General features: G+C 45.7%; 1 protein-coding gene across 2 annotated transcripts in view; it reads left to right on the forward strand.

Annotated features, from left to right (window-relative positions):
• The window catches only part of LOC126469995 (uncharacterized), a 501,305-nt gene that overhangs the window by 387,619 nt on the left and 86,237 nt on the right, over window positions 1-27,449 (forward strand). For both annotated transcript variants that reach the window (XM_050097449.1, XM_050097450.1), the window contains 2 exons: window positions 2,739-2,998; window positions 19,049-19,187. In XM_050097449.1, the coding sequence (XP_049953406.1) occupies window positions 2,739-2,998; window positions 19,049-19,187 (399 nt within the window). The remainder of the gene's footprint in view (window positions 1-2,738; window positions 2,999-19,048; window positions 19,188-27,449) is intronic.

A 27,449-nucleotide genomic window follows, 5' to 3' on the forward strand; every position in this document is an offset into this window, starting at 1 on the left:
TAGTCCAAGGGCTATCCAAAACACTTGCCCCTACCATTTTGCCACCAATAGAACCGAGGTATGAGCACCGTGAAATCCCATTTTTATGTGCGGAGTTTTGGAACATATTAGGTACGTATGCACACCGCTGATATCTTCTCCTGTTCTTGAGTGGTGTTCGATGCAGCCCGCCATTTTTAGCGTGACTGATGTAAACTGTCCCGGCTGGCCCACTGTGCGAAGAAGCGTGTGGCTCTCTTATTATTTATTTATTTATTTTACTTTTTCTGACCACAATGCAGTAAACAATCTCTACCACCTAGTGGTCATCATCACACTAAAGTCACATGCCGAAAGCGGTAACATGACGTTGGCGTTGCGTTGCCAACATCTATACATGCTATAAATTAAAGCCTTCGTCACGTGTTTCTATCTGTATTTGAATACTAATCCCAGGACCTACTGTAGGGATTTTGAAACGGTTTTCACTAATAGACCGATTCACAACGAAACTTTTTGTAAATCATTGTATGTTACACTGCGGCGACAAAACTCATGGGATATCTCCTAATATCGTGTCGGACTTCTTTTTGCCGGCGTAGCGCAGCGACTCGACGTGGCATGGACTCAACAAGTCGTTGGAAGGCCCCTGCAGAAATGCTGAGGCATGCTGCAGCTATACCTGTCCATAGGTACGAAAGTGTTGCTGGTGCAGGGTTTTGTGCACGAACCGACCTGTCGATAACGTCCCATAAATGTTTGATGGGATTCATGTCGGGCTATGTGGTTGACCATACCAAACGCTCGAACTGTACCGAATGTTCTTCAAACCGATCGAAAACAATTGTGGCCCACTGACGTGGTGTATTGTCATCCATGATGGCAGCAGATGGATTCCAAGTAGCCGAACATGACCATTTCCAGTCAGTGATCGGTTCATTCCATGTGAACACAGTCCATACAATTATGGAGCCACCAGTAACTTGCACAGTGCCTTGTTGACAACTTGGGTCCATGCCGTCGTAGGGTCTGGATCACACTCGAACCCTACCATAACCTCTTACCATCTGACATCGGGACTCATCTGAACAGGCCATAGTTTTCCTGTCGTCTAAGGTCCAATCGATATGGTCATGAGCCCTGGAGGGGCGCTGCAGGTGATGTCGTACTGTTAGCAAAGGCACTCACGTCGATCTTCTGCTGCCATAGCCCATTAACGACAAAATCGCCGCATTGTCCTAACGGATGCGTTCGTCGTACGTCCCACATTGATTTCTGTGGTTATCTCACGCAGTTTTGCTTGTCTGTTAGCACTGAAAACGTCGCTGCTCTCGGTCGTTAAGTGAAGGCCGTCGGCCAGTGCGTCGTCCGTCGTGAGAGATAATGCCTGATATTTTGTGTTCTCGGCACACTCTTCACTTTGTGGACCTCGGAATATTGAATTCCCTAACCATGCATGTAGCTCCAACTAGCATTCCTCGTTCAAAGTCTGTTAATTTCCTTCTTGCCACCATAATCACGTCGGAAGCCTATTCACATGAATCAAATGACAGCTTCCCGAATACTCTGCCCTTTTAAAACTTGCGTACGCTGTACCACCGCCATTTGTATATGAACATGTCGCTATCCCATGACTTTAGTCACCTCAGTATATTAACAAGTCACACGGCCGTATACAGGGTGGTCCATTGTCGTGACCGGTCCAAATATCTCACGAAATAAGCGTTAAACGAAGAAACTACAAAGAACGAAACTTGTCTAGCTTGAAGGGGGAAACCAGATGGCGCTATCGTTGGCCCGCTAGATGGCGCTGCCTTAGGTCAAACTGTTATCAACTGCGTTTTTTAAATAGGAACCCCCATTTTTATTACATATTCGTGTAGTACTTAAAGAAATATGAATGTTTTTGTTGGGCCCCATTTTTCGCTTTGTGATAGATGGAGCTGTAATAGTCACAAACGTATGGCTCACAATTTTAGACGAACAGTTGGTAACAGGTAAGTATTTTAAATTAAAATACAGATCGTAGGTACGTTTGAACATTTTTTTCGGTTGTTCCAATGTGATACATGTACCTTCGTGAACTTATCATTTCTGAGAACGCATGCTGTTACAGCGTGATTACCTGTAAATACCAAATTAATGTAATAAATGCTCAAAATGATGTCCGTCAACCTCAATGCATTTGGCAATACGTGTAACGACATTCCTCTCAACAGCGAGTAGTTCGCTTTCCGTAATGTTCGCACATGCATTGACAATGCACTGATGCACGTTGCCAGGCGTTGTCGGTGGATCACGATAGCAAATATCCTTCAACTTTCCCCACAGAAAGAAATCCGGGGACGTCAGATTCGGTGAATGTGCGGGCCATTGTATGGTGGTTCGACGACCAATCCACCTGTCGTGAAATATGCTATTCAATACCACTTCAACCGCACGTGAGCCATGTGCCGGACATCCATCATGTTGGAAGTACATCACCATTCTGTCATGCAGTGAAACAGCTTGTAGTAACATCGGCAGATTATTACATAGTAAATCAGCATAGCCGGCCGCGGTGGCCGTGCGGTTCTAGGCGCTTCAGTCCGGAACCGCGAGACTGCTACGGTCGCAGGTTCGAATCCTGCCTCGGGCATGGATGTGTGTGATGTCCTTAGGTTAGTTAGGTTTAAGTAGTTCAAAGTTCTAGGGGACTGATGACCTCAGATGTGAAGTCCCTTAGTGCTCAGATCCATTTGATTTGGGTGTGCGCACAGGTACAGCGTGGAGGCGCGGGTGCCCCAGAGCCGCTGCATGCTGAGCGACGTGGAGCTGCGCCTCATCGACCCGTACACGGCGCTGGTGCCGGACCGCGACTACGACATTTACTCGCGCGAATGCCCAGTGGACGTCGGCGGCGGCTACGGCCACGACCGCCACGACCACGACTACGGGCGGCCCCCAGTGCCTGCCCCAGCGCCGCCGCCCCCGCCGCCACCGCCACTGCCTCCACTGCCGCCATCGCAACCCGATGCAGGTACCGTCCGCAGCTGAGGAGAATGTGCGCAACAGGAATGCGGTATAGTCTGTAAAGTGCATTGCGTCGTACTCTAAACGGAATAGCACGCGCCGATCTCAAAACTTTTTCTTGAAAACAAATACCTCACTATTGTAATTGTGACTGGCTTGAAGGGATTCGAACGAGAAAAATATACTATACTAAACCTAACTCCATCAGTACAGGCCATGAAGGCCCAACGGTACCGACCGGCCGCCATGTCATTCTCAGACCACAGGCATCACTGGATGCGGATATGGAAGTGCATGTGGTCAGCACACCGCCCTCCCGGCCGTTGTCAGTCTTCGTGACCGGAGCCGCTACTTCTCAGTCATGTAGCTCCTCAATTTGCTTCACAAGGGCTGAGTGCACCCCGCTTGCCAACAGCACTGGACAGAGCGGGTGGTCACCCATCCAAGTGCTAGCCCAGCCCGAGAGCGCTTAACTTCGGTGATGTGACGGGAACCGGTCTTACCACTGCGGCAAGACCATTGGCAGATAAATATACTGCCTGAGAAAAAAAGCGAAGCACCCAAAAGTGGAGGAGGAAATGAAATGGAACTTCACGGGTTGAGAGAGAGGATATGAGGTGTTATTTCAGTGATTACAGCAGCGAGGCAATTTCACAAAGAACTTAGCAGTATGAGACCGCTTATCAGTGTGGTGCACCCGCTCTGGTCTGCATGATGCACTAATTCGGTTGCGAAAGGTGTCCAAAAGCCGTTATTTCCTCCAGCGACGCAGTCTAGCTCAGAACTGTTGTAACTGGTCCTTTATGTCCTGGACTGACATTGGGCCGGAGTTGACGGCCGAGCTGATCCCACACACGTTCTATCGACGATAGTTCTGGCTACGGTGGTGCCTCACCTGCATGTAGACCGTTCGTTGACACACGTGCCATGTGTGGATCAGCATTGTTCTGTTGAAAAATGGCACCACGACTCTTTCGCATGAGAGGTAACACATGAGCACATAGGATGTCCGTGACGTACTGTTGTGTCATCAGTGTTCCCTCAATCACTGCCAGCCGCGACCTGAAGTCATGCCCGATGGCTCTCCGCACCATGAGGCCAGGAGTAACTCTGCTGTGCCTGTCCAAAACATTGGAAGAATGGGGCCTGCTCCCAGGTCACCGCCGCCATACAAGTCGACGATGGTCATCCGTTGTAGTGTTCAGTCGCAATCCGTCGCCGAACCCAATGCGACGCCATTCATCAGCAGTCCATACTTCCCAACCACTTCTTGGTCACTGCACCTCTGCATAAGCAACCGTACGCGTTCTGGTGTTAACTACGGCCAAAGGGACGGTAGCTCCGTGTTCCAGCTGGTGCTAGCCTCTGGCCAATGGGTCTGGATGACTCAGAATGTTGCACGCAGTCCATTACTTGTTTCCGGATGGCAGGCTCATACGAAGGAGTTACAATGTGCTTGGTTCAGAATATGGTGACCGTCCTGTGTTGTGGTCAGACTGGTCGACCGGAGCCTTGACGAGACGAGTATCCCCGCCCCCACGTTCCCAATTAGACCCTTATCATACCCCACACATTTGTATATTCCACAATTCGACCAGCTGGACAAATGGTGACCCACAATGAGGCCCCTTTCAAACACTGTCAGGTGCTTATAACGCCGCCTCACACGGTTACGCGGCTTCTCCTTGTCCTCCACAATAACCCCCCAACATCAGACACAGTTAAAGCATTTTTAAGCCTAACTAGGATTGTTAACAACACCAAACACGAGCAATACTACTGCACACTGATGGCCGTTCTACTAATCACAGAGATCTGCAACTCAATCATTTACATATCTGCCGACGGTGTGTACGTGTACGAAGCTGCATTGACATTCAACCATGCCTTTTAGGTGGTTCACATTTTTGTCAGACAGTGTATATTAAATCGTCTCACCTCTTGAGTGCACTGATACTTTCCAAAAAAATCAATCAAATTCTCTTTGTGTGCACATGGTGTCAGTAGCTGATGTATAACTAATTTACTAATAATATTGGCACTCTGAGTGCAACTACCGAATTCAGTTTTTTTCGTCTCGATATGCGTTTCCTAATATTCAGTTAAAACCTGGTCATTTATAGGGTTTTCATGTCCGTTTCTTGCTTATAATGTGAATGTCATCTCTGCATGTACGTTTCACAAGAATTTTCCCCTTTCTCACTGGTGTTGTGAATAAAAATTAAAGGAAACTGGGGACCGATAAGTCACGAACAAATGAGACACAATAAGGATGATTACGAAGTCTACTGATACGGCAATATCTTTGGATGGCGATAACACAGACCATGCGCAGGGGAAGGGAGCGAAGGGAAGGAGCGTTTCCTCCCTGCCTACCTCATGCGTCGTAGGCATTCTGCTCAGCTACCGTTCCTATTGTACGTCCATGAACAGCCGTCGTCTGCTTGCGGCGATAGCTCTAGCTAGTACAGCACATGCTACTCCAGCCCGCACCTGTAGCCGCGATCGTTAAGACACGCTGGTTTGGTGGTAGACTGTAGCAGTACATGTAGTGCAAGAGATTTAATTTAAAGGACAACAAGAAGAGGTCAAGTAGTGAGGTGCAGTTACTTATATCCAGACTGCGTTCCACTGTCATGGGTTGAATCCCAAATCTCACCGCGATATCGGATAAAACTAAGCAGTGTGCCAAATGGTGGCACTCACTTCGGGTGACCTCATTACGAGGTGCATTTAAGTTCTATGGCCTCCGATTTTTTTTCTAATTAACTACTCACCCGAAATCGATGAAACTGGCGTTACTTCTCGACGTAATCGCCCTGCAGACGTACACATTTTTCACAACGCTGACGCCATGATTCCATGACAGCGGCGAAGGCTTCTTTAGGAGTCTGTTTTGACCACTGGAAAATCGCTGAGGCAATAGCAGCACGGCTGGTGAATGTGCGGCCACGGAGAGTGTCTTTCATTGTTGGAAAAAGCCAAAAGTCACTAGGAGCCAGGTCAGGTGAGTAGGGAGCATGAGGAATCACTTCAAAGTTGTTATCACGAAGAAACTGTTGCGTAACGTTAGCTCGATGTGCGGGTGCGTTGTCTTGGTGAAACAGCACACGCGCAGCCCTTCCCGGACGTTTTTGTTGCAGTGCAGGAAGGAATTTGTTGTTCAAAACATTTTCATAGGATGCACCTGTTACCGTAGTGCCCTTTGGAACGCAATGGGTAGGGATTACGCCCTCGCTGTCCCAGAACATGGACACCATCATTTTTTCAGCACTGGCGGTTACCCGAAATTTTTTTGGTGGCAGTGAATCTGTGTGCTTCCATTGAGCTGACTGGCACTTTGTTTCTGGATTGAAAAATGGCATCCACGTCTCATCCATTGTCACAACCGACGAAAAGAAAGTCCCATTCATGCTGTCGTTGCACGTCAACATTGCTTGGCAACATGCCACATGGGCAGCCATGTGGTCGTCCGTCAGCATTCGTGGCACCCACCTGGATGACACTTTTCGCATTTTCAGGTCGTCATGCGGGATTGTGTGCACAGAACCCACAGAAATGCCAACTCTGGAGGCGATCTGTTCAACAGTCATTCAGCGAACCCCCAAAACAATTCTCTCCACTTTCTCTATCACGTCGTCAGACCGGCTTGTGCGAGCCCGAGGTTGTTTCGGTTTGTTGTCACATGATGTTCTGCCTTCATTAAACTGTCGCACCCACGAACGCACTTTCGACACATCCATAACTCTGTCACCACATGTCTCCTTCAACTGTCGATGAATTTCAATTGATTTCACACCACGCAAATTCAGAAAACGAATGATTGCACGCTGTTCAAGTAAGGAAAACGTCGCCATTTTAAGTATTGAAAACAGTTCTCATTCTCGCCGCTGGCGGTAAAATTCCATCTGCCGTACGGTGCTGCCATCTCTGGCCGGTATTGACAATTTTAAAACAATGCGCATGTTTCTATCTCTTTCCAGTCCGGAGAAAAAAAATTGGAGGCCTTAGAACTTGAATGCACCTCGTAGTACGCTGGTACTTGCTGGCACTTTCTCCCTTTTATCTCACAGTGATAATTAGTCAAAAACAACACCATGTTCTAAGCACGCAATGATAACCTGTGAATAATCAGTTTATGGTAGCACGCAGCACTCATAAGCTCGTCGGACAAAACATTGATCACCCCTTTAAAGAGGGCACTGGTTGCTTTGAGTCACTGTGAATGGTGTAGAACTGGTACCAGCCGGTGCTGAGACCCTCCATTGCTGACGTTAGTCATGGCAGTGACGCAATGTTTTTGTTCCTGACAATTACGTGGAATCAGCGCAGTAAGATGGGACGACGTGGAGACGTGACACAATGACAGGAATGAGTTGTCGCGTTTGGACGTGCCCATGACTACATCGTGACTGAAGTTACCCTGCCTCAACGCCGACTGCCCAATGTGTTTGCAGGGAATGGTGTGCTACTCGCAACCGTGTCACCCGGGGTAAGAACTGTGGTCGCAGAAAGATCTTTACCAATCGGAGATGAGTTACGCCTTGACAGTGACGATTGATTTCAAACCCGACAGTAGTTGCTGGTGTCACTAAATGCAGGTCCATCTCAACATGGGCCGAGTGGTTCTAGGCGCTTCAGTCTGGAACCGCGCGACTGCTACAGTCGCAGGTTCGAATCCTGCCTCGGGCATGGATGTGTGTGATGTTCTTAGGTTAGTTAGGTTTAAATAGTTCTAAGTTGTAGGGGACTGATGACCTCAGATGTTAAGTCCCATAGTGCTCAGAGCCATTTGAACCATCTAAACATGTCTGCGAGGGAACATTAAGAACGGAATTGAATGCAATGGACATTTCGAGTCGGGTACCACGCAGAACGTCTTGTTTCCAACGGTACATAAAGTTGCACGTCTTCAGTGGCCAAAAAAACACACAAACTGGAGAGTACCTGGAGGTACACGTGTAGTGTGCTCTAACGAGTCGCAGTTTTGCTGCTATTGAAATGATAGAAGGCGTGGAGTACACCAAAGGCCATTGAGGCGTTTATTGCGCAGGGTGTTGTTCAGGTTGGAGGTGGTTCCGCAATCTTTTGGAGGTTTTTCTCGTACCATGACTTGAACCCATTCATTCAGGTTACTATCAGTATGATCCAAGATGTTTATTTCAGCATTCTGTGACACGAAATGTTGCATTTTCTTCTACAACATCGTCGTGAGTTTCCTGTGAACATTCCTGTCTTCCAAGGCGTCAACAGGGCTCCATTCATTCGCTATTGGTTTTACAAACAGTTAGGCAACCTCGAATTAGCCTCCACACTAGCCGATCTTAATTCCATAGATGTGCGTAACCACACTACGCAACAGAATAAAAGGATCACATTTTCGAAACTCGGTAATTGTTTCCCATTGCGACCCATAAGTTTGAAATTTGTCTCAAAGTTGCCTACTGTACTTCTCTGCAATGATGCAAACGCATGGTACTCTGCAACGTCACCCTCGGGCTTGGCGGTGCTTTAAAGTGCAACGTTAAAACATATGCGAAAGAAGGCCACAGCTCGCATGTTCATGTGAACTGTAATGTGGGTTAATTATGTCACATTGGCCTCCAAATTTCAACATACTTCTTCCCTACACCACCGTGGACGTGTTACACAATGAGAAGGTCATCCCTCTTACACACATCACCGCTTCTTTTGATGTGTCTGCGTTGGAGGTCAGAACCGCGACACCGAGCGTTGAAATCACGGTGTTTTCTTACGGTTCGCCGAGGAAAGCACTTCAGAATCAACACGAACAGGTCTTAGGGTGAGGTACAAAGGATGTCAATGAAACCATTCCTTTCCTTGTGGTGCAACAGGTCGATGTTCTTGACAGCCTCTGACACTTCTAACACCATCAGACGTTTCAGTCCATCTCTAAAGACATTGCGGGGCTGCATTCCCATTGAACGTGATCACACTGTTTTGGAGTGCACAGTTTTTGCTCTCGTGTACATGTTGTAACCACTAGCGACCGTCAAAAACCAATCACGAAATTAGAACATGATCAGAAGCACCTAACAGCACTTATGCTATTCCAGCCCTCTGTTTTCAGCGCTCCTGTGGCGTGAGCGCGACATGTGGGCAAATAAAACGGCGAAGGGTCCCTCTATGACACCCCGCCCCCCCCACCCCCAGTTCTGCAACATCCTTAGTGTCATCAGCGCACGTTTGTTGTACACATTATAAACGGACATTTAGAAATTTCAACACCAATTCAACAACGAGGTTGCCTGGCGCCTGTGGGTTAGGCAACCTCGTCGACATACTCTGGCAAGGGTTTGCCTACCTTCAGGCGCTAGAGCAGTCGTAAGGCTGAATACTATCAAAGTTTCTGACAGGCACAAAGTTTCCTGGGTGGCACTGAGGGCGTTGGAGAACTGGGGGGGGTGGGGGGGCGAGGGTGTTAGAAGAGGGATGAGGGATTCTTCGCCGGTTTATTCACGACATGTTAATGTTGCACTCCTGCGTGATCACGCCGCAGAAGGGCGGCAAATAGCACGGCTAAAAAAAGCATAACTGTGTTTGCTCCTTCTAATCACGTTAAACTTTCGTCGCATTGTTTTGAAAGATCCGCAGTGGTTCCAGCAGCTACACGTGAACAAACATTGCTGTCGCGCATTTTTGCCACTCCCTGAGACCTTTCCGTGTCGATTCTGAGCGACGGCGTGTCTTAACTGCTTTTCTTGGCTACCTACAAGAAAATCGCATGATTTCAACGCTAGGTGTCACAGTTCTGACCTCCACCGCAGATATGTTAAAAGAAGGAGCGAAATGTGGGTAACAGGGACACTCGCCAGTCGATTCACAACAAGGAAAGGCAAAAGGCGTTCAGAATAAAGACACTTCGACTGTCACAATTTTTTCAGCAAACTGTCGAACTATTCGTAATACAGTTCCCGAATTTATTGCCCTCTAGGAAAGTTCTCGCTCTCAAATTATTCTTGTGACTGAGAGCTGGCTGATACCTGTAGTGGAAAGCTCTGAGATATTTAGCGAGTCGTGGTACGTATATCGGAAAGACAGATTAAAAGCCATAGGAGAGGGAGTTTTCACTGCAGTCAACAAAAAAATTATCTCTATTGCTACAGAGAGGAGATAAGCAGTTGTTAGTATCTCACTTAGATAGTGAATGGAGTGTTATGTGCTTAGTGAGTGGAAAAAGAATGGAAAAGATCCACCATGGTTTAATAACAAAATTCTGAAGATGCTGAAGAAGCAGAGGCTGTTGCACTCTCGGCTCAAAAGAGAACGCATAAACGACGACGAGCGAAGGTTAGTAGAGATTCGTGCGTCTGTAAAAAGATATATGCGCGAAGCATACAGTAACTACCACCGTCATACCTTATCAAATGATGTGGCAGAGAACATGAGAAAATTCTGGTCCTATGTAAAATCACTAAGCGGATCTAAGGCTTCCATTCAGTCCCTTGTTGAGCAGTATGGTGTGATAGTTGAAGACAGCAAAACGAAACCCGAAGTTTTAAATTTCACGTTCAACAAATCGTTCACGCAGTAGAACCGTACAAACATATCGTCATTTGACCATCGGACAGATTCTCGTATGGACGACGTAGAAATAAGCATACCTGGCGTAGAGAAGCAACTTTAAGATTTGAAAACAAATAAATCACCAGGTCCGGATATCATCCCAGTTCGATTTTACAAAGAGTACTCTACAGCATTGGCCCCTTACCTAGTTTCCATTTATCGTGAATCTCTTGCCCAGCACAAAGTCCCAAGTGACTGCAAAAAGCGCAGGTGACTCCAGTATATGAAAAAGGTAAAAGAACGGATCCGCAAAATTGCAGACCAATATCCCTAACTTCTGTTTGCTGCAGAATCCTTAAAAGCATTCTCAGTTCGAATACAATAAATTTCCTTGAGGCTAAGCATCTTATGTCCACGAATCAGCATGGTTTTAGAAAGCATCGCTCGTGCGAATCTCAGATTGCCCTTTTCTCACGTGATATACTGAGAACTATGGATGAAGGGTAACAGTCAGATTCCATATTTCTAGATTTCCGGAAAGCATTGGACACGGTGTCCCATTGCAGGCTGTTAACGAAGAGACGAGTATATGGAATAAGGTCACAGGTATGGTGAGCGGCTCGAAGACTTTTTAAATAATAGAACCCCAGTACGTTTTCCTCGACGGCGAGTGTTCATATGAGACAAGGGAGTCGTCAGGATTGTCCCAGGGAAGTGTGACAGGACCGCTGTTGTTCCCTACATACATAAATGATTTGGCATACAGGGTGGGCGACAGTCTGCGGTTGTTTGCTGATTATGCCGTGGTGTACAGTAAGGTGTCGAAGTTGGGTGACTTTAGGAAGATACAAGACGACTTAGACAAAATTTCCAGTTGGTATGATGAATGGCAGCAAGCCCTAAATGTGGAAAACTGTAAGTTAATGCTGATGAGTAGGAAAAATAAACTTTTAATGTTAGTATACAGTATTACTAGTGTCCAGCTTGACACAGTCAAGTCGTTTAAATATCTGGGCCCAACGGTGAAAAGCGATACGAGATGGAAGGAGCATGTGCAAACTGTGATGGGGAAGGCAAATGGTCGAATTCGGTTTATTGGGATAATTTTAGGAAAGAGTGGTTCACCTGTAAAGGAGATCGCATATAGGATGCTGGTGCTACCTATTCTTGAGTACTGCTCGAGTGTTTTGGAGCCCTAACATTACAGATTGAAGGAAGACATTGAAGTAGTTCAGAGGACGGCTGTTTCTTTTTTTCCGGTAGGTTCGAAAAAAACTTAAGTGTTACGGAGATGCTTCGGAACCTAAAATGGGAATCCCTGGAGGGAAGGCGTCATTTTTTTTCGGGAAACGCTAGTGAGAAAATTTAGAGTATCGACATTTGAAGCTGACTGCCGAACGGTTCTTCTGCCGCCAACATACAAGGCTTGTTCAGAAAGTAAGTTCCGATCAGTCACGAAATGGAAACTACATTAAAAATCAGAAATGTTTTATTTGCGACAGTTGGCTCCACCTTCCAGCTACTTCTCCACATAGTCGCCGCTCCAGCTAGAACATCTGTCGCACCGTTATACCAACTTTACAATACCCTCGTCATAGAAGGCAGCCGCCTGTGCTTCCCGCCAATTCTCTACTCTCATGCATAACTCGTTGTCTGTGCGAAAACGTTGTCTTCATAGCCAGTAGTTAATGTGAGCACAGAGAGAGCCAATTACCGGCTGTAGTGCGGGTTATCAAACACTTCACATCGAAAACGCTGCAGGAGCATTTTCATTGCCCCTGCAGATTGCGTCCGAGAATTGTCACGAAGTTCCGTATGACAGTTCTGTAATGTGGGCTGCATAACATCAGGCGAAATCTCTCATCAGGACCTCATGCTTGGCGGGAGACACTATTTTCTACTTATCTTTATGTGCTCACTGTGCACTCAGAACTGAAAAGAGCGACGTGATGCAACCAACAGCGTTACTAGATACACTGTCAAATACATACGTGCAAAGCTTTATTAGATCTTCACAGTGGTTTCCAGTTCTTGACAGATCAGAACTTACTTTCCGAATATCCCTCGTACATGGCGCGTAAGGACCACGAAGAGAAGATATGAGAAATGTGGGCTCATACGGAGGCATACAGACAGTCGATTTTCCCTCGCTCTATTGGAGAGTGGAACGGGAGGGGAAATGACAAGTAGTGGCATAGGGTACCCTCCGCCACGCACCTTTCGGTGGCGGAGTATCTATGTAGATGTAGATGTAGTGACCCTCCCATCTTGTGACACGTCCACGGTGGCGTTGGGCAGAATTGTGGTGAAATTTGGTGCCAGTGTGACATCACTAACCCACCCTACAGCTCACATGAACTTTTGAGCTGTGGCCTTTTTTCGCATGTGTTGAGACCTTGTTGTTTGAAGCATCGCTGAGCTCGAAGGTGACGTCACAGGGCGCCACGCTTTTGGAATATTACAGAGGAAGGTTGTAGGCGCCTTTGAGTAAATTTCAGACTCATGCGTAAGAATAGGAGGCAATTACGGGGTTTCCAAAGAGTGGTCCTTTAATTTTGTTGCCAAATGTATTTGGAACAGTGTGTGAAAGATAGCAATCTACGTCCCCACAATTTGTAGATGTGCGGGACCTAATCATCAGTGAGTAGTTTCAGCGGGATATAGCATACCTGAAGATATTTGTGGCCATTATTTCTCGACCATTTGAGGCCATTATCAAGGCAAGATGCTGTGTTATTCAGCACTAGTGTTGTTTCTTCTGGGTGGGCTAATTTTATGTTCAGTATACTTCATCCTCAAAGGAAAAGTACCAGTGCTCATGAAGAAATACAAACGCTACATAAAACGCCTAAACCTAGTTGTCGACGTACTGTAGGCAATACTACTCATTTCCTTTTATACTTTCTCTTCTAAAGACGCTGTGACACGCCCTAAGGTTAAACTAGTGAAAACGGCAAAACATATGCAAGCCAAAAACTGTTCCATACCACCTCTGCTTTTTCTCGTGGTGAAATCTATTTCTTTCACTGGCATTATAACGGAAACCTGAACAGTGAAGAAAGTCGTAATTTTTGGAACTGTGCTAAAGAACATGGAGAAAAAATCATCGACCATGCAGGTAGTAATGACATTATGAAGTGTAAACGTCTCAAAAGGAAGAGAGACCTTATCATCTTATCTTATTCAATAACGTTCTAGTAGTAATGCAGTCAGCGGAAATCAACGAATTGCTGCGTGAATTAAATGAGTATTTCTTCTACTTGCTGTTCTCTTTGGTGAAGGATAGTTAAATTCTTCTTTATGGACGTTTCAACATAAACAAACAGTGTATCACATCCCTCCTCACAATACTTTGTGGAGACGTGGAGACTTTTTCACATAATGTGGTGGCCACAATCAGTATGTTGCCAACTTGTCATCCCTTTCTGGCCACACAGAAAGAGTGAAATAATCACGACAGATGTATCAAAGGGATTGTTATTGGATCCGCTCTCGTTCTCGCTATACGGGGTTATTCGTAAGTACCTCCAGTGCTTTAGAAGACAACTGCACGAACATTACAACTCATACAGAAAAATGACACATATCAGTAGATAGAGCATCTCTCGAAGTTTCGATTCATAATACGCGTCGTGGCGTAGTATTAGAACACACCACTATGGGGCAGAAATGTCAGAACATGTGGACAAATCATCCGCTCCGGATAGTCGCATCGAATTACTTCGCGCCTGTAGATAGGCAGCTCAATGAACAGCTTTCCAACGCGGGGTGTTGGCACCGCACCTCCTCAGCCAGCAGCAACTTTATTGAACTGCAGGTACGTGCTGTTCCACCTGTTTTGACATATACCACATCAGAAATACTGGCTACTATGTGAGTTAAAAACTTGGAGACATGCTCTATCCACTGATATGTGTCTATTTTCTGTACATCTTGTAGTTCTCGTGCAGTCGTCTTCTGAAACCCTACAGGTACTTATGAATAAGTATGTATACCATCATGTCTCCAGGAAGTACGGATAGTTCCTTTACTGACAATGCAAGTGTTTAAGAAAGAATATTGAAGAAAATTCAACAATAGAAAATGTAAATAAAATTTCCTTTAAAATTAATAACTGGCTTCTTGCAAATGGCCTGTCATTGGACTTAGACAAAAGACAAAAAATGCAATTCTGTACTCCACAAAGCCTGACCACACTATCAGAAATCATGTACGAAAGTTAACCAAAAAATGAAGCATAACATTTTAAAATTCTTAGGTGTGTATATTCGTAAGAACGTGAGTTGGAAGTCACGGATTATAGATGCTCTTAAATGTCCAAGCTCTGCAGATTCTGTCTTACGTTTAGTATTAGATTTTGAAGATCAAAAGGTCAAAAAGTTTACTTACTTTTCCTGTTTTCAACCACTACTGTCTTGTGGCATCATATTGTAGGGTACCTCGACACTCAGGAAGAAAGTGCATGTGTGTTGTGCAGAAGCGTTCAGTAAAGATAATGTGTGGTATTCACTTCAGAACCTCTTGTAGAAAGCACCTTAAACAGTCCAGGATTCTGGTAACTGCCTCACAGTACATCTACTCCCTTGCGAAGGCTGTTGTCAACAGTCAACCACAATCTGCAAATAACAGCAACGTTCATAACAGCAGAATAAAAAATGACTTATACTACTCGTTACGCCATCTCAGTTTAAAACCCCTATCACAGAGCAGAGACTGAGTAAAAAGAAACAAATATATCTTTTACTGACACTTCACATCTAATTTCTAATCGGTGCTCTATCACCTTAATATGACGTGACACGTTTTTATTTCTACAATCTGCGAACTGTGATCCTCCTTTTCAAGGAAGCGTCGTCATCACACAACGGGCATAGTTGTTAGTTAGTGATGCTGTGAACCTTGTACGATCAGCTTTGAACAGACAGCTGGAGTAGTCGAAAGAATATGTACTCGTTATCTATTTATTTAACTGTTCTGTATTATAGCGGAAATTGTAGCCTACTATCTGGTGTTCTAAAGTATAAGGTGCAGCCAATGGAAATGAGACAGTGGAAAAAAGTAAGCAAACTGTTTATTATTTCAAAAGTAATCGCTGTAAATGTTTATACAGCTATCTCACTGCGAGACAAAATGGTCAGTGCCTTCATGGAAAAAGACTGTAATTGCCTATGGAACCATAATTGTGCCCAGGCTTGCAAATCAACGGTCACGAACGTCTTTCTTCAGGACTCCAAAAATATGAAAATCACATGAAGAGAAATCAGTACTGCATGAAGGATTTGTAAGGGTTTCCCAGAACAACTTCTGCGGCGTACTCGAAACAACAATGGCAACATGTGGGCCCATCCACGGTGTAGGAAACGAATGGCATTCTAAACAGCTTCCACTCATCTATATGGATTTCAAGGGAATCTTATACCAATCTTCCTGCACGATAGTGGCAAGTTCACCTAATGATGATGGAGGTGGATAGCAATCACGAACCCTTCTTTCCGAAGTAGACCACAAAGTTTCAATAATACTGAGATCTGGTAACTGTGGTGGCCAGTGGAGATGCGACCATTCATTCCATTGCACACGAAAATACACTACTGCCCATTAAAATTGCTACACCACTAAGATGACGTGCCACAGACGCGAAATTTAACCGACAGGAAGAAGATACTGTGATATGCAAATGATTAGCTTTTCAGAGCATTCACACAAGGTTGGCGCCGGTGGCGACACCTACAACGTGCTGACATGAGGAACGTTCCCAACCGCTTTCTCATACACAAACAGCAGTTGACCGGCGTTGCCTAGTGAAACGTTGTTGTGATGCCTCATGTAAGGAGAAGAAATGCGTACGGTACCATCACGTTTCCGACTTTGATAAAGGTCGGATTGTAGCCTATCGCGATTGCGGTTTATCGTATCGCGACATTGCTGCTCGCGTTGTTAGAGATCCAATGAGTGTTAACAGAATATGGAATCGGTGGGTTCAGGAGGGTAATACGGAACGCCGTGCTGGATCCCAACGGCCTCGTATCACTAGCAGTCGAGATGACAGGCATGATATGCGCATGGCTGTAACGGATCGTGCAGCCACGTCTCGATCCCTGAGTCAACAGATGGGGACGTTTGCAAGATAACAACCATCTGCACGAACAGTTCGACGACGTCTGCAGCAGCATGAACTATCAGCTCGGAGACCATGGCTGCGGTTACCCTTGACGCTGCATCACAGACAGGAGCGCCTGCGATGGTGTACTCAACGACGAACCTGGGTGCACGAATGGCAAAACGTCATTTTTTCGGACGAATTCAGGTCTGTTTACAGCATCACGATTGTCGCATCCGTGTTTGGCGACATCGCGGTGAACGCACATTGGAAGCGTGTATTCGTCATCGCCATACTGGCCTGTCACCCGGTGTGATGGTATGGGGTGCCATTGGTTACATGTCTCGGTCACCTATTGTTCGCATTGACGGCGCTTTGAACAGTGGACGTTACATTTCAGATGTGTTACGACCCGTGGCTCTACCCTTCATTCGATCCCTGCGAAACCCTACATTTCAGCAGGATAATGCATGACCGCATATTGCAGGTCCTGTACGGGCCTCTCTGTATACAGAAAATGTTCGACTGCTGCCCTGGCCAGCACATTCTCCAGATCTCTCACCAACTGAAAACGTCTGGTCAATGGTGGCCGAGCAACTGGCTCGTAACAATACGCCAGTCACTACTCTTGATGAACTGTGGTATCGTGTTGAAGCTGTATGGGCAGCTGTACCTGTACACGCCATCCAAGCTCTGTTTGACTCAATGCACAGGCGTATGAAGGCCGTTATTACGGCCAGAGGTGGTTGTTGTGGGTACTGATTTCTCGGGATCTATGCACTCAAATTGCGTGAAAATGTAATCACATATCAGTTCTAGTATAATATATTTGTCCAATGAATACCCGTTTATCATCTGCATTTCTTCTTGGTGTAGCAATTTTAAAGGCCAGTAGTGTAGTTCTGGACAATGGGAGCTGTGCGAACAGGAGTTCTGTCGCCTTGGAATGCAGCATCACCACTGCGAAAGGAACATTGTACCTTAGGATGGGTCTGATCAGCCAAAATGGTCACATAACCCCTGGCAGTAATGCGACCTTGCAGAGTATGAATGGGGACCATGGAACACCACGATACGGCTACCCAAATTACCACCGGAGCCCCGCCATGTTTCTCTCCTGGGACGTAACCTCAGCCAGAAGCTGAAAACAGTGTGCAACAAGACTCATCTGACCAAATGACATTCTTCCATTGCTCCATATCCCAGGTTTTATGCCTTTGGTACCGCGTTTTCCTGTTACGAGTGTATGCATCTCTGATGTATTGTTTCGGAATTCCAGCTCCCCCTGCAATCCCCAGCTTATGGAGCTCCCGTTGTGTAGTTCTGGTGCTGATAGGGTTCGCATTTGCGACGTTCCATTCTGCAGTGACATTTTCAGCTTTCGTCCCCTTATTTTTCGTCACAATCCACTTCATTGAACGTCCGTTACAACCGCGCAACACACACTGTCGTCTGCGCTGTGACTTAGCGGACGAAGTTTTTCCGCTTTACGTGTATGTGGTATAAATCTTCGATGCGGTGCTTCTTGTAACACCAGACATTTCGGCTACCTTCGTTACGGAAGCAGCTACCATAAAAGTACCATCAATTTTCGTACGTTCGAATTCACTTTGCTCCGACGTAATGCAATCACAACCAGACAGAACACCGTTCTGACCGCGACTGGCGTTTGCAACGAATGAGGACGTTGTACAGATGACGTTCGTGGTCAAATACAATAGCACAACCTGCAGGCTTGGCTATCATCTGTTCAAACGTATATTTCTCGCAGTGTTTACATATTTTTGTCCAACTCCTGCAAATTTGGGCGTGTCTCAGGGAAGTATATTGGAAGCGTTGCTGTTCATGTTGTATATCAATGACATGGCACACAATATTAACAGTAGCCTCAGACTTCTGTAAGATGAAGCAGTTACGTGTATTGAAGTACCTATATGATAGAAGCTGCACAAATATCCAGTCAGATCTTGAGACGAGCACTTAAGACGGAGCTTCTTCAAAGAAGTAAAACCAAAAACCATGATGGCGATCTCCATTCCCTTGCCGCCATTCAATCTGGGCGAGTGATAGGGTGGGGTGGGGGGGCGGGGAGGGGGCTTACTGTTTCCTTCCAAATTTCTCACATTTACGCATATGAGTCCCGCCCTCCAGGTGACGTCACTCAGTCGATAAGACGTCACCCGACCAGTAACAAGTTTGAACATCACTATAAAGGAGGCAGACTTTGCTCCAGGCGGACTGCCACATCCTGACGAAGAAACGTATGGATACTTTCGAAAACGAGTTTTAGTTCAGATTTGATGCGGACTGTACACCGAGAGAATCATTTGCGTTTAACCTCACTTTGAATTCACGCTATCAATAATCCTGAAAGTTGCAGTTTTTATTTGAGGGTGTGGACACTGACACGGAGTACTAAACTGTTTGCAGACTGCTTCTGGAGGGTGCGCAGCGGCCAGAGGCTGCACCCCTCCGTGGTGCGGGACTCGCTCAGCGCCCACTCGCTGGGCCAGTGCGAGCGTGACTGCCTCAACGCGCGCTTCTTCACCTGCCGCACCTTCAGCTACCGGTGAGTACTCCCTCTTCCCTCTCCTCTTATCATTTGAGTCTGTTAGTTTAAACATACTTTTTCTTATTTCGTCTCCCTAAGGAATGGATGTGCGCCAAAGAGGCGGTTCGCGTGTTGGTTGTAGGTATTTGTTCTCCCATCGGAGTATGCGGAGCCAAAGACAGGAGTTACTGCGGAGAACATTTCTGTCCCTTAAGACAAGATAAGCATCTAACTACACCATCCTGATCAGCTTAAAATGTTGTGTTAATTGTTGTTGCTGTTGTGGTGCTGGTGGTCTTCAGTCCGAAAACTGGTTTGATGCAGCTCTCCACGCTAATGCGTCCTGTGTAAGCCTCTTCACTCACTCACTCAACTACTGCTCCACTTTCATGTCCATTGACTCTTACTACCGTAGCCTGGAGAAATTGTAGATAATCTTTGCCACGTGGATTTTATATTCAACCTTCAGAATTTCAAAGGCTGTATTACAGACAATAAAATCAAAAGCGCACTCTAAATCTGCAAATGCAATGAACGTAGTCTAAAGAAAGGCAAACCTACCTTCCAAGAGAAATAGTAGAACCCGTATCGTTTCGCATGTTCCTTCTTTTCTCCGGAAATCAATCTCATCTTCCACGAGGTCGTGTTCTACCAGCTGTTCGTCCGCCCCTGATAGCTGAGTGCTCTGCGCGACGGAGTGTCATACCTAACGGCCCGGGTTCGATTCCCGGCTAGGTCGGAGATTTTATCCGCCCAGGGATTCGGTGTTGTGTTGTCCTTACCATCATCATTCTATCCCCATCGACACGCAAGTCGTCGACGTGGCGCCAACTCGAAAGACTTGCACCAGGCGACCGGTCTACCTGACGGGATGACCTAGCCACACGGCATTTCCATTTACGAGCTGTTCCATTCTCCTGCTAATAATTCGTGTCAGTATTTTGCAAACAATGACTTATTAATCCAATGGGTCGGTAATATTCACTCTTGTCAACATCTGACTTCTCTGGAACTGGAATCATTAAATTCTTCTTTAAATCCGACTGTATTCCGTCAGTCTCAATAATTTTGTATACCAGGTGGAATGGTTTTGGAACGAGTTGTCTGGCATAGCGGTAACATATATACCTTCCTCATGAATCAGTCTATCTATTACTGAAAACCATATCAAAGACTCTACCATAGATCCTGAGATTATTTTTCACATCTACACGGAAAAACGCTGCCAGGGCTTTATAATACGTGTAGTTATTTGCTCTCTGAATGATCAGGTGTCCGCCCCTTGAACAGGGTCCGAACTGACAAAAGGGAGAGGGCGGGGGTGCGGTTATCAGGAGCTTCGATGCTAAGTGCGTTATGGAGCCCCTTAGGGAAACAGCGTCCAAGGCTGGAAAGAATCCCAATGTGCACTCGTGTGTCTGCCGGAGGGCCTCATCCGAGATGTGGACGAGGCCCTTCCTGTGGACATAGAGGGTTCAGGGTGCAGTAGTCACCAAGTTGTTGCTCATGTCGGCACCAACGACGCCTGTCGCTTGTGTTCTGAGGCCATCATCACTTCCGACAGGCAGCTAACATAAATGGTGAAGACTGCTGGTCTCGCTCGAGGGGTGCAAGCAGAGTTTACAATTTGCAGCACCGTACCCACAGTCGACTGGGGTCTTTTGGTTTGGAGTTGAGTGAAAGACCTCAATCAGAGGCTCCGTCGATGCTGTGACGGTCATGGCTGCAAATTTCTCGTCCTGCGTTATGGGGAGGAGAGTTGTAGGATTTCTGTTGGTAGGTCAGTGGAGCACTACACACAGGAAGCAGTTACTCGGCTAGCAGAGTACTTCTGGAATATTTAAGGTAGTTTGTGATATTCTCATGAACGCTCGTCAGTCAATATGCAGAGAGTAAGAGCAAATCACGTACAAAGTGGAGACACTACCACTGACAAAATATTAACAGTAAATTGTCGAAATATTCACAATAATGATCCTGAACTTATTGCCCTCCAGGAAAATTGTTGGGCTTAAATTATTCTGGGAACCGCGAGCTCGTTGACACCCGAAGCAGAAAACTCTAAAATATTTAGCAAGAAATTGGAAGTACTATATCGAAATGACAGATTAGGCGCCATAGGAGGAGGAGTGTTCATTGCTGACAAAAGTACTGGGTCTATCGAGGTCAAAACTGAATCTCAATGTGAATTATCTGGACACAAGTAGGAGACCTTGGAGAGCTCAAGTTAATTGTTGGATGTTTTTACCGGCCACCTGATTTCGCCGTAGCAGCTGTAGAATCATTCAAGTAAAGACTAAGCTCAATAGCGTGGAACTACCCGGATCATGAACTGTTAGCTGAATGCGACTTTGATCTCCCAAGTATACGTCCTCTGATTCACTGCAGGTGGTGCGAACAGACAGTCTTGTGAAGTGCTTTTGAGCACGTTTTCCGAAAACTGTCTTGAACAACTAGTTAGACAACCCACCCGTAAAGGAAATATTTTAGACCTTGTAGCTACTAACAAGCCTGATCTCATCGACAGTGTCACTATAGACACAGGGATTATTGAACATGATGTCATCATAGCGACGATGGTTACTAAGGCTAATAAACCCATCAAGATGGCTAGGGAGTATTTATGCTAGAAAAGCGGATAAGCAATTTTTATCATCCTACTTAGACAATGAAAAGACGTCATTTAGTTTCAATATGACGGACGTAGGGAAATTGTGGGCAAAGTTGAAAATGATTGTAATCGGACCCTGGAGACGTTTGGCGCAAGTAAGTAGATTAAGGATGGAAAACACCCTCCACGGTTTAATAATCAAATTCGGAAAATGCTGAGGAAACAGTTGTTGCACTCTCGGTTCAAAAAAGAGAGCACAAACGCCGACAGTCGAAAGTTAATAGAATCTTTTGCGTCCGTAAGAAGATCAATGCGCGAAGCGTACAACAACTTCCAGCGTCATACTCTATCGAAAGATCTTGCTGTGAACCAGAGAAAATTCTGGCCGTACGTAAAATCACTAAGCGATACGAAGGCTTCTATCCAGTCACTCGTCGACCAGTCTGGAGTGGCAATAGCAAAAGGAAAGCAGAAATTTTAAATTTAGCGTTTGAGAAATCATTCGCACAGGAAAATCGTATAAAATTAACTTCATTTAACTGTAGCACAGACACTCGCATGGAGGACTTAGAAGTATGCATCCCTGTTTCAGAAAAGCAACTGAGAGAGCTGAAAACAAAAAAGTCCCCAGGTGCAGATGATCTCAATTCGGTTTTACACAGAGTACTCTGCGGTATTGGCTCCTTATTAGCTTGTATATATCGCCAATCTCTCGTCCAGTGCAAAGACCCAAGCGGCTTGGGAAGAAGCGCAGGTGACTCCTGTATATAACGAAGGTAAAAGGACGCATAATTACTGGCCAATATCCTTAGCATCAGTTTGCCGCAGAATTCTTGAACACAATCTGAGTTCGAAAATAATAAATTTCCTTCAGACAGACAAGCTTCTGTCCACAAATCACCACGGTTTTAGAAAGGATCGCTCTTGTGAATCTCAGCTTGCCCTTTTCTCACAATATATCATACAAAACATGAATGGAGGGCTACAGGCAGATTACATATTCCTAGATTTTCGGAAAGTGTTTGATACAGTGCCTCACTGCAAACTGTTGGCAAAGGTCTGAACGTACGGGGTAGGTTCCCAGATATGTGAGTGGCTCGAAGATTTTTTAAATAATAGAACCCAGTACGTTGTCCTCGACAGCGATTATTCATCAGAGACAAGGGTATCGTCAGGAATGCCCGAGGTATGTGTGATGGGACCGAACTTACGCTCTGCATACATAAATGATCTGACGGACAAGGGAAGCAGGAATTTACGGGTGTTTGCTAACAACGCTGTGGTGTACGGGAAGGTGTCGTTGTTGAGTGACTGTAAGAGGTAACAAGATGACTTGGACAGGATTTCTATTCGGTGTGATGAATGGCAGGTTGCTGTAAATGTGGAATAATGTAAGTTAATGCGGATGAGTAGGAAAAATAACCTTTTGCAGTTTGAATAATGCATTATTAGTGTGTTTCTTGACACAGTCACATCGATTAAATGTCTACGCGAATCAAAAGGAATGAGCACGTCAGATTGGCAGTAGGAAAGGTGAATGCTCGACCTCGTTTTATTGAGAGAATGTTGGGAAAGTGTAGCTCATCTGTAAAACCGACCGCGTATAGAATGCTAGTGCTACTTATTCTCGATCACTGCTCGAGAGTTTGGGATCCCCACCAGGGAGGATCAAAGGAAGACATCTAAACAATTTAGAAGCGTGCTGCTAGATTTGTGACCGGTAGGTTCGATCAGCTCGTGTTATTGAGATGCCACGTGAACTCAAATGGGAATCCCTGGAGGTAGGGCGACGAACTTTCCGTGAGTCACTGTTGCGAAAATTTAAAGAACTGGCATTTGAGGCCGTCTGCAAAATGGTTCAAATGGCTCTGAGCACTATGGGACTCAACGTCCGAGGTCATTAGTCCCCTAGAACTTAGAACTAGTTAAACCTAACGCGAAAGAACTTGCCCCCCTTCTAACAGCCGTGTACCGCAAGTCTCTAGAGGAACGGAGGGTTCCAAATGATTGGAAAAGAGCACAGATAGTCCCAGTCTTCAAGAAGGGTCGTCGAGCAGATGCGCAAAACTATAGACCTATATCTCTTACGTCGATCTCTTGTAGAATTTTAGAACATGTTTTTTGCTCGCGTATCATGTCATTTCTGGAAACCCAGAATCTACTATGTAGGAATCAACATGGATTCCGGAAACAGCGATCGTGTGAGACCCAACTCGCCTTATTTGTTCATGAGACCCAGAAAATATTAGATACAGGCTCCCAGGTAGATGCTATTTTTCTTGACTTCCGGAAGGCGTTCGATACAGTTCCGCACTGTCGCCTGATAAACAAAGTAAGGGCCTACGGAATATCAGACCAGCTGTGTGGCTGGATTGAAGAGTTTTTAGCAAACAGAACACAGCATGTTGTCATCAATGGAGAGACGTCTACAGACGTTAAAGTAACCTCTGGCGTGCCACAGGGGAGTGTTATGGGACCATTGCTTTTCACAATATATATAAATGACTTAGTAGATAGTGTCGGAAGTTCCATGCGGCTTTTCGCGGATGATGCTGTAGTATACAGAGAAGTTGCAGCATTAGAAAATTGTAGCGAAATGCAGGAAGATCTGCAGCGGATAGGCACTTGGTGCAGGGAGTGGCAACTGACCCTTAACATAGACAAATGTAAAGTATTGCGAATACATAGAAAGAAGGATCCTTTATTGTATGATTATATGATAGCGGAACAAACACTGGTAGCAGTTACGTCTGTAAAATATCTGGGAGTATGCGTGCGGAACGATTTGAAGTGGAATGATCATATAAAATTAATTGTTGGTAAGGCGGGTACCAGGTTGAGATTCATTGGGAGAGTGCTTAGAAAATGTAGTCCATCAACAAAGGAGTTGGCTTACAAAACACTCGTTCGACCTATACTTGAGTATTGCTCATCAGTGTGGGATCCGTACCAGGTCGGGTTGACGGAGGAGATAGAGAAGATCCAAAGAAGAGCGGCGCGTTTCGTCACCGGGTTATTTGGTAACCGTGATAGCGTTACGGAGATGTTTAATAAACTCAAGTGGCAGACTCTGCAAGAGAGGCGCTCTGCATCGCGGTGTAGCATGCTCGCCAGGTTTCGAGAGGGTGCGTTTCTCGATGAGGTATCGAATATATTGCTTCCCCCTACTTATACCTCCCGAGGAGATCACGAATGTAAAATTAGAGAGATAAGAGCGCGCACGGAGGCTTTCAGACAGTCGTTCTTCCCGCGAACCATACGTGACTGGAACAGGAAAGGGAGGTAATGACAGTGGCACGTAAAGTGCCCTCCGCCACACACCGTTGGGTGGCTTGCGGAGTATCAATGTAGATGTAGATGTAGAACCTAAGGACATCACACACATCCATGCCCGAGGCAGGATTCGAACCTGCGACCGGAGAGGTCTCCCGGTTCCAGACTGCAGCGGCTAGAACCGCACGGCCACTTCGGCCGGCGGCCGTCTGCAGAACGATTCTACTGCAGCCAATGCACATTTCATATAAGGGCCACGAAGGTAAGATAAGAGAAATTACGGACGTTTATAGATAATTTTTTTCCCCTCTCTCTGTTTGCGAGCGGAACAGGAAAGGAAACGACTATTAGTGGTACATGGTACCCTCCGCCACGCACCGTACAGCGGCTTGTGGAGTGTGTATATAGATGTATCCAGAATGAGATTTTCACTCTGCAGCGGAGTGTGCGCAGATATGAAACTTCCTGGCAGATTAAAACTGTGTGCCCGACCGAGACTCGAACTCGGGACCTTTGCCTTTCACGGGCAAGTGCTCTACCAACTGAGCTACCGAAGTACGACTCACGCACGCTACTCACAGCTTTTCTTCTGCCAGTATCTCGTCTCCTACCTTCCAAACTTTACAGAAGCTCTCCTGCGAACCTTGCAGAACTAGCACTCCTGAAAGAAAGGATATTGCGGAGACATGGCTTAGCCACAGCCTGGGGTTCGCAGGAGAACTTCTGTAAAGTTTGGAAGGTAGGAGACGAGATACTGGCAGAAGTAAAGCTGTGAGTAGCGGGCGTGAGTCGTGCTTCGGTAGCTCAGTTGGTAGAGCACTTGCCCGCGAAAGGCAAAGGTCCCGAGTTCGAGTCTCGGTCGGGCACACAGTTTTAATCTGCCAGGAAGTTTTATATAGATGTAGATATTTCTTCCATGTTTCAGCCTACTGTTCTTTCCTTAGTACTGGCTTGCCATCTGAGCTCTTACTATTCGTACAGGTTCTTCTTTCCCCAGACGTCTCTTCAGTTTTCCTATAGGCGCTGTCTAATGTATGTATCTCATACTCATGCATGCTTCTGCAGATTTACATATTCCATCTAGTCATCCTTTGTTTGCCATTTTGCAGTTTCTGTCAATCTCATTTTTAGACGTTTGTATTCTATTTTGCCTGCTTCATTTGCGACTTTTCTGTAGTTTCTTCTTTCGTCAATTAAATTCAACGTTTCGTGTGTTATACAAGGTTGCCTACTGGATCATGTTTTTCTTTGACAAACTAATGCACTGCTAACTTCACTATTTCACCTCTCAAAACTACCCATTCGTCTTTCATTGTATTTAGAGATGAACAGGAATTGGAACCTGTTGACAGAGACGCAGGAGCAAGTCAGGATCCTGAAGGAAGGGGGAGACCATAGGGTGTTCGGATTGAAGTTTGCGGAAGATGTAGGAGAGGCGTAGGTATACTAGGCATCTGAAGCGCTGAGGGAATTTTGTGAGCCGATACAGCATACGAGTGGGAGAAAGTAGTAGGATGCGGAATGCGAGATGAAGTGTATGTCGTTCCAGGATTTTCAGGTAACGATAATACTTCGGAGGAGCTCAAGTCCATGCTACACTGGCGTAAGTAAGACTGCGGCAGATAAGGGTTTCATAAGTGTGGTACCCTTCGCTGCTCAAATGATCTACGATAAATTACTGCTAGAAGAGGAGCAAGTTCTTTAGCATAATTTTTGTAGGATCTTATAGATATCTCATCTGGTCCTGGCGCCTTTCCAGTACTAAGCGATTGTAGTTGTTTTTCTATTCCGCGATCGGTTATCTCAACATCAGCCATTTTGACGTTCGTACGACGATTGAAAGGAGGGACTGTGTTACATTCATCCGTCGTGAAATAATTTCGGAAGACCGAATTCAGCATTTCGGCTTTCTCTCTGTTCTCTACCGTTTAGGTGCCAGTATGGTCACTGATAGTGAATGAATAGTTGATTTTGACCCACTTACTGAATTTATATACGACCAAAACCTCTTAGGGTTTTCACTCAGTTCTGTTGACAAAGTTTTACTTTCAAAGTCATTGAACGCTTCTCCCATTGCTTTCCTTACCCTCACTTTCACTTCGTTCAACTGTTGTTCGTCAGCTAGGCTTTTACTTCTCTTGAATCTGAGATGAAGTTCTCTTTGTTTATGTAGCAAGTTTTCTAACACGGCTACTAAACCATTTTGGGTCTTTCCCATTCCTTAAGGCCTTACTCGGAACATACTTGTCTAGAGCATATTGCACGATTCCTTTGAATTTTTTTCCATTTGTTTTCGATATCTTCGTCCTCATCACCGATTATTTGATGCTGATTGCCCAGATACTCTAAAATTCGTATCCTGTCACTCTTCCTAAACAAAAATATTTTCCTACCTT

The sequence above is a fragment of the Schistocerca serialis genome, chromosome 3 (genome assembly GCF_023864345.2).
Source record: "Schistocerca serialis cubense isolate TAMUIC-IGC-003099 chromosome 3, iqSchSeri2.2, whole genome shotgun sequence".
Taxonomy (NCBI): domain Eukaryota; kingdom Metazoa; phylum Arthropoda; class Insecta; order Orthoptera; family Acrididae; genus Schistocerca; species Schistocerca serialis.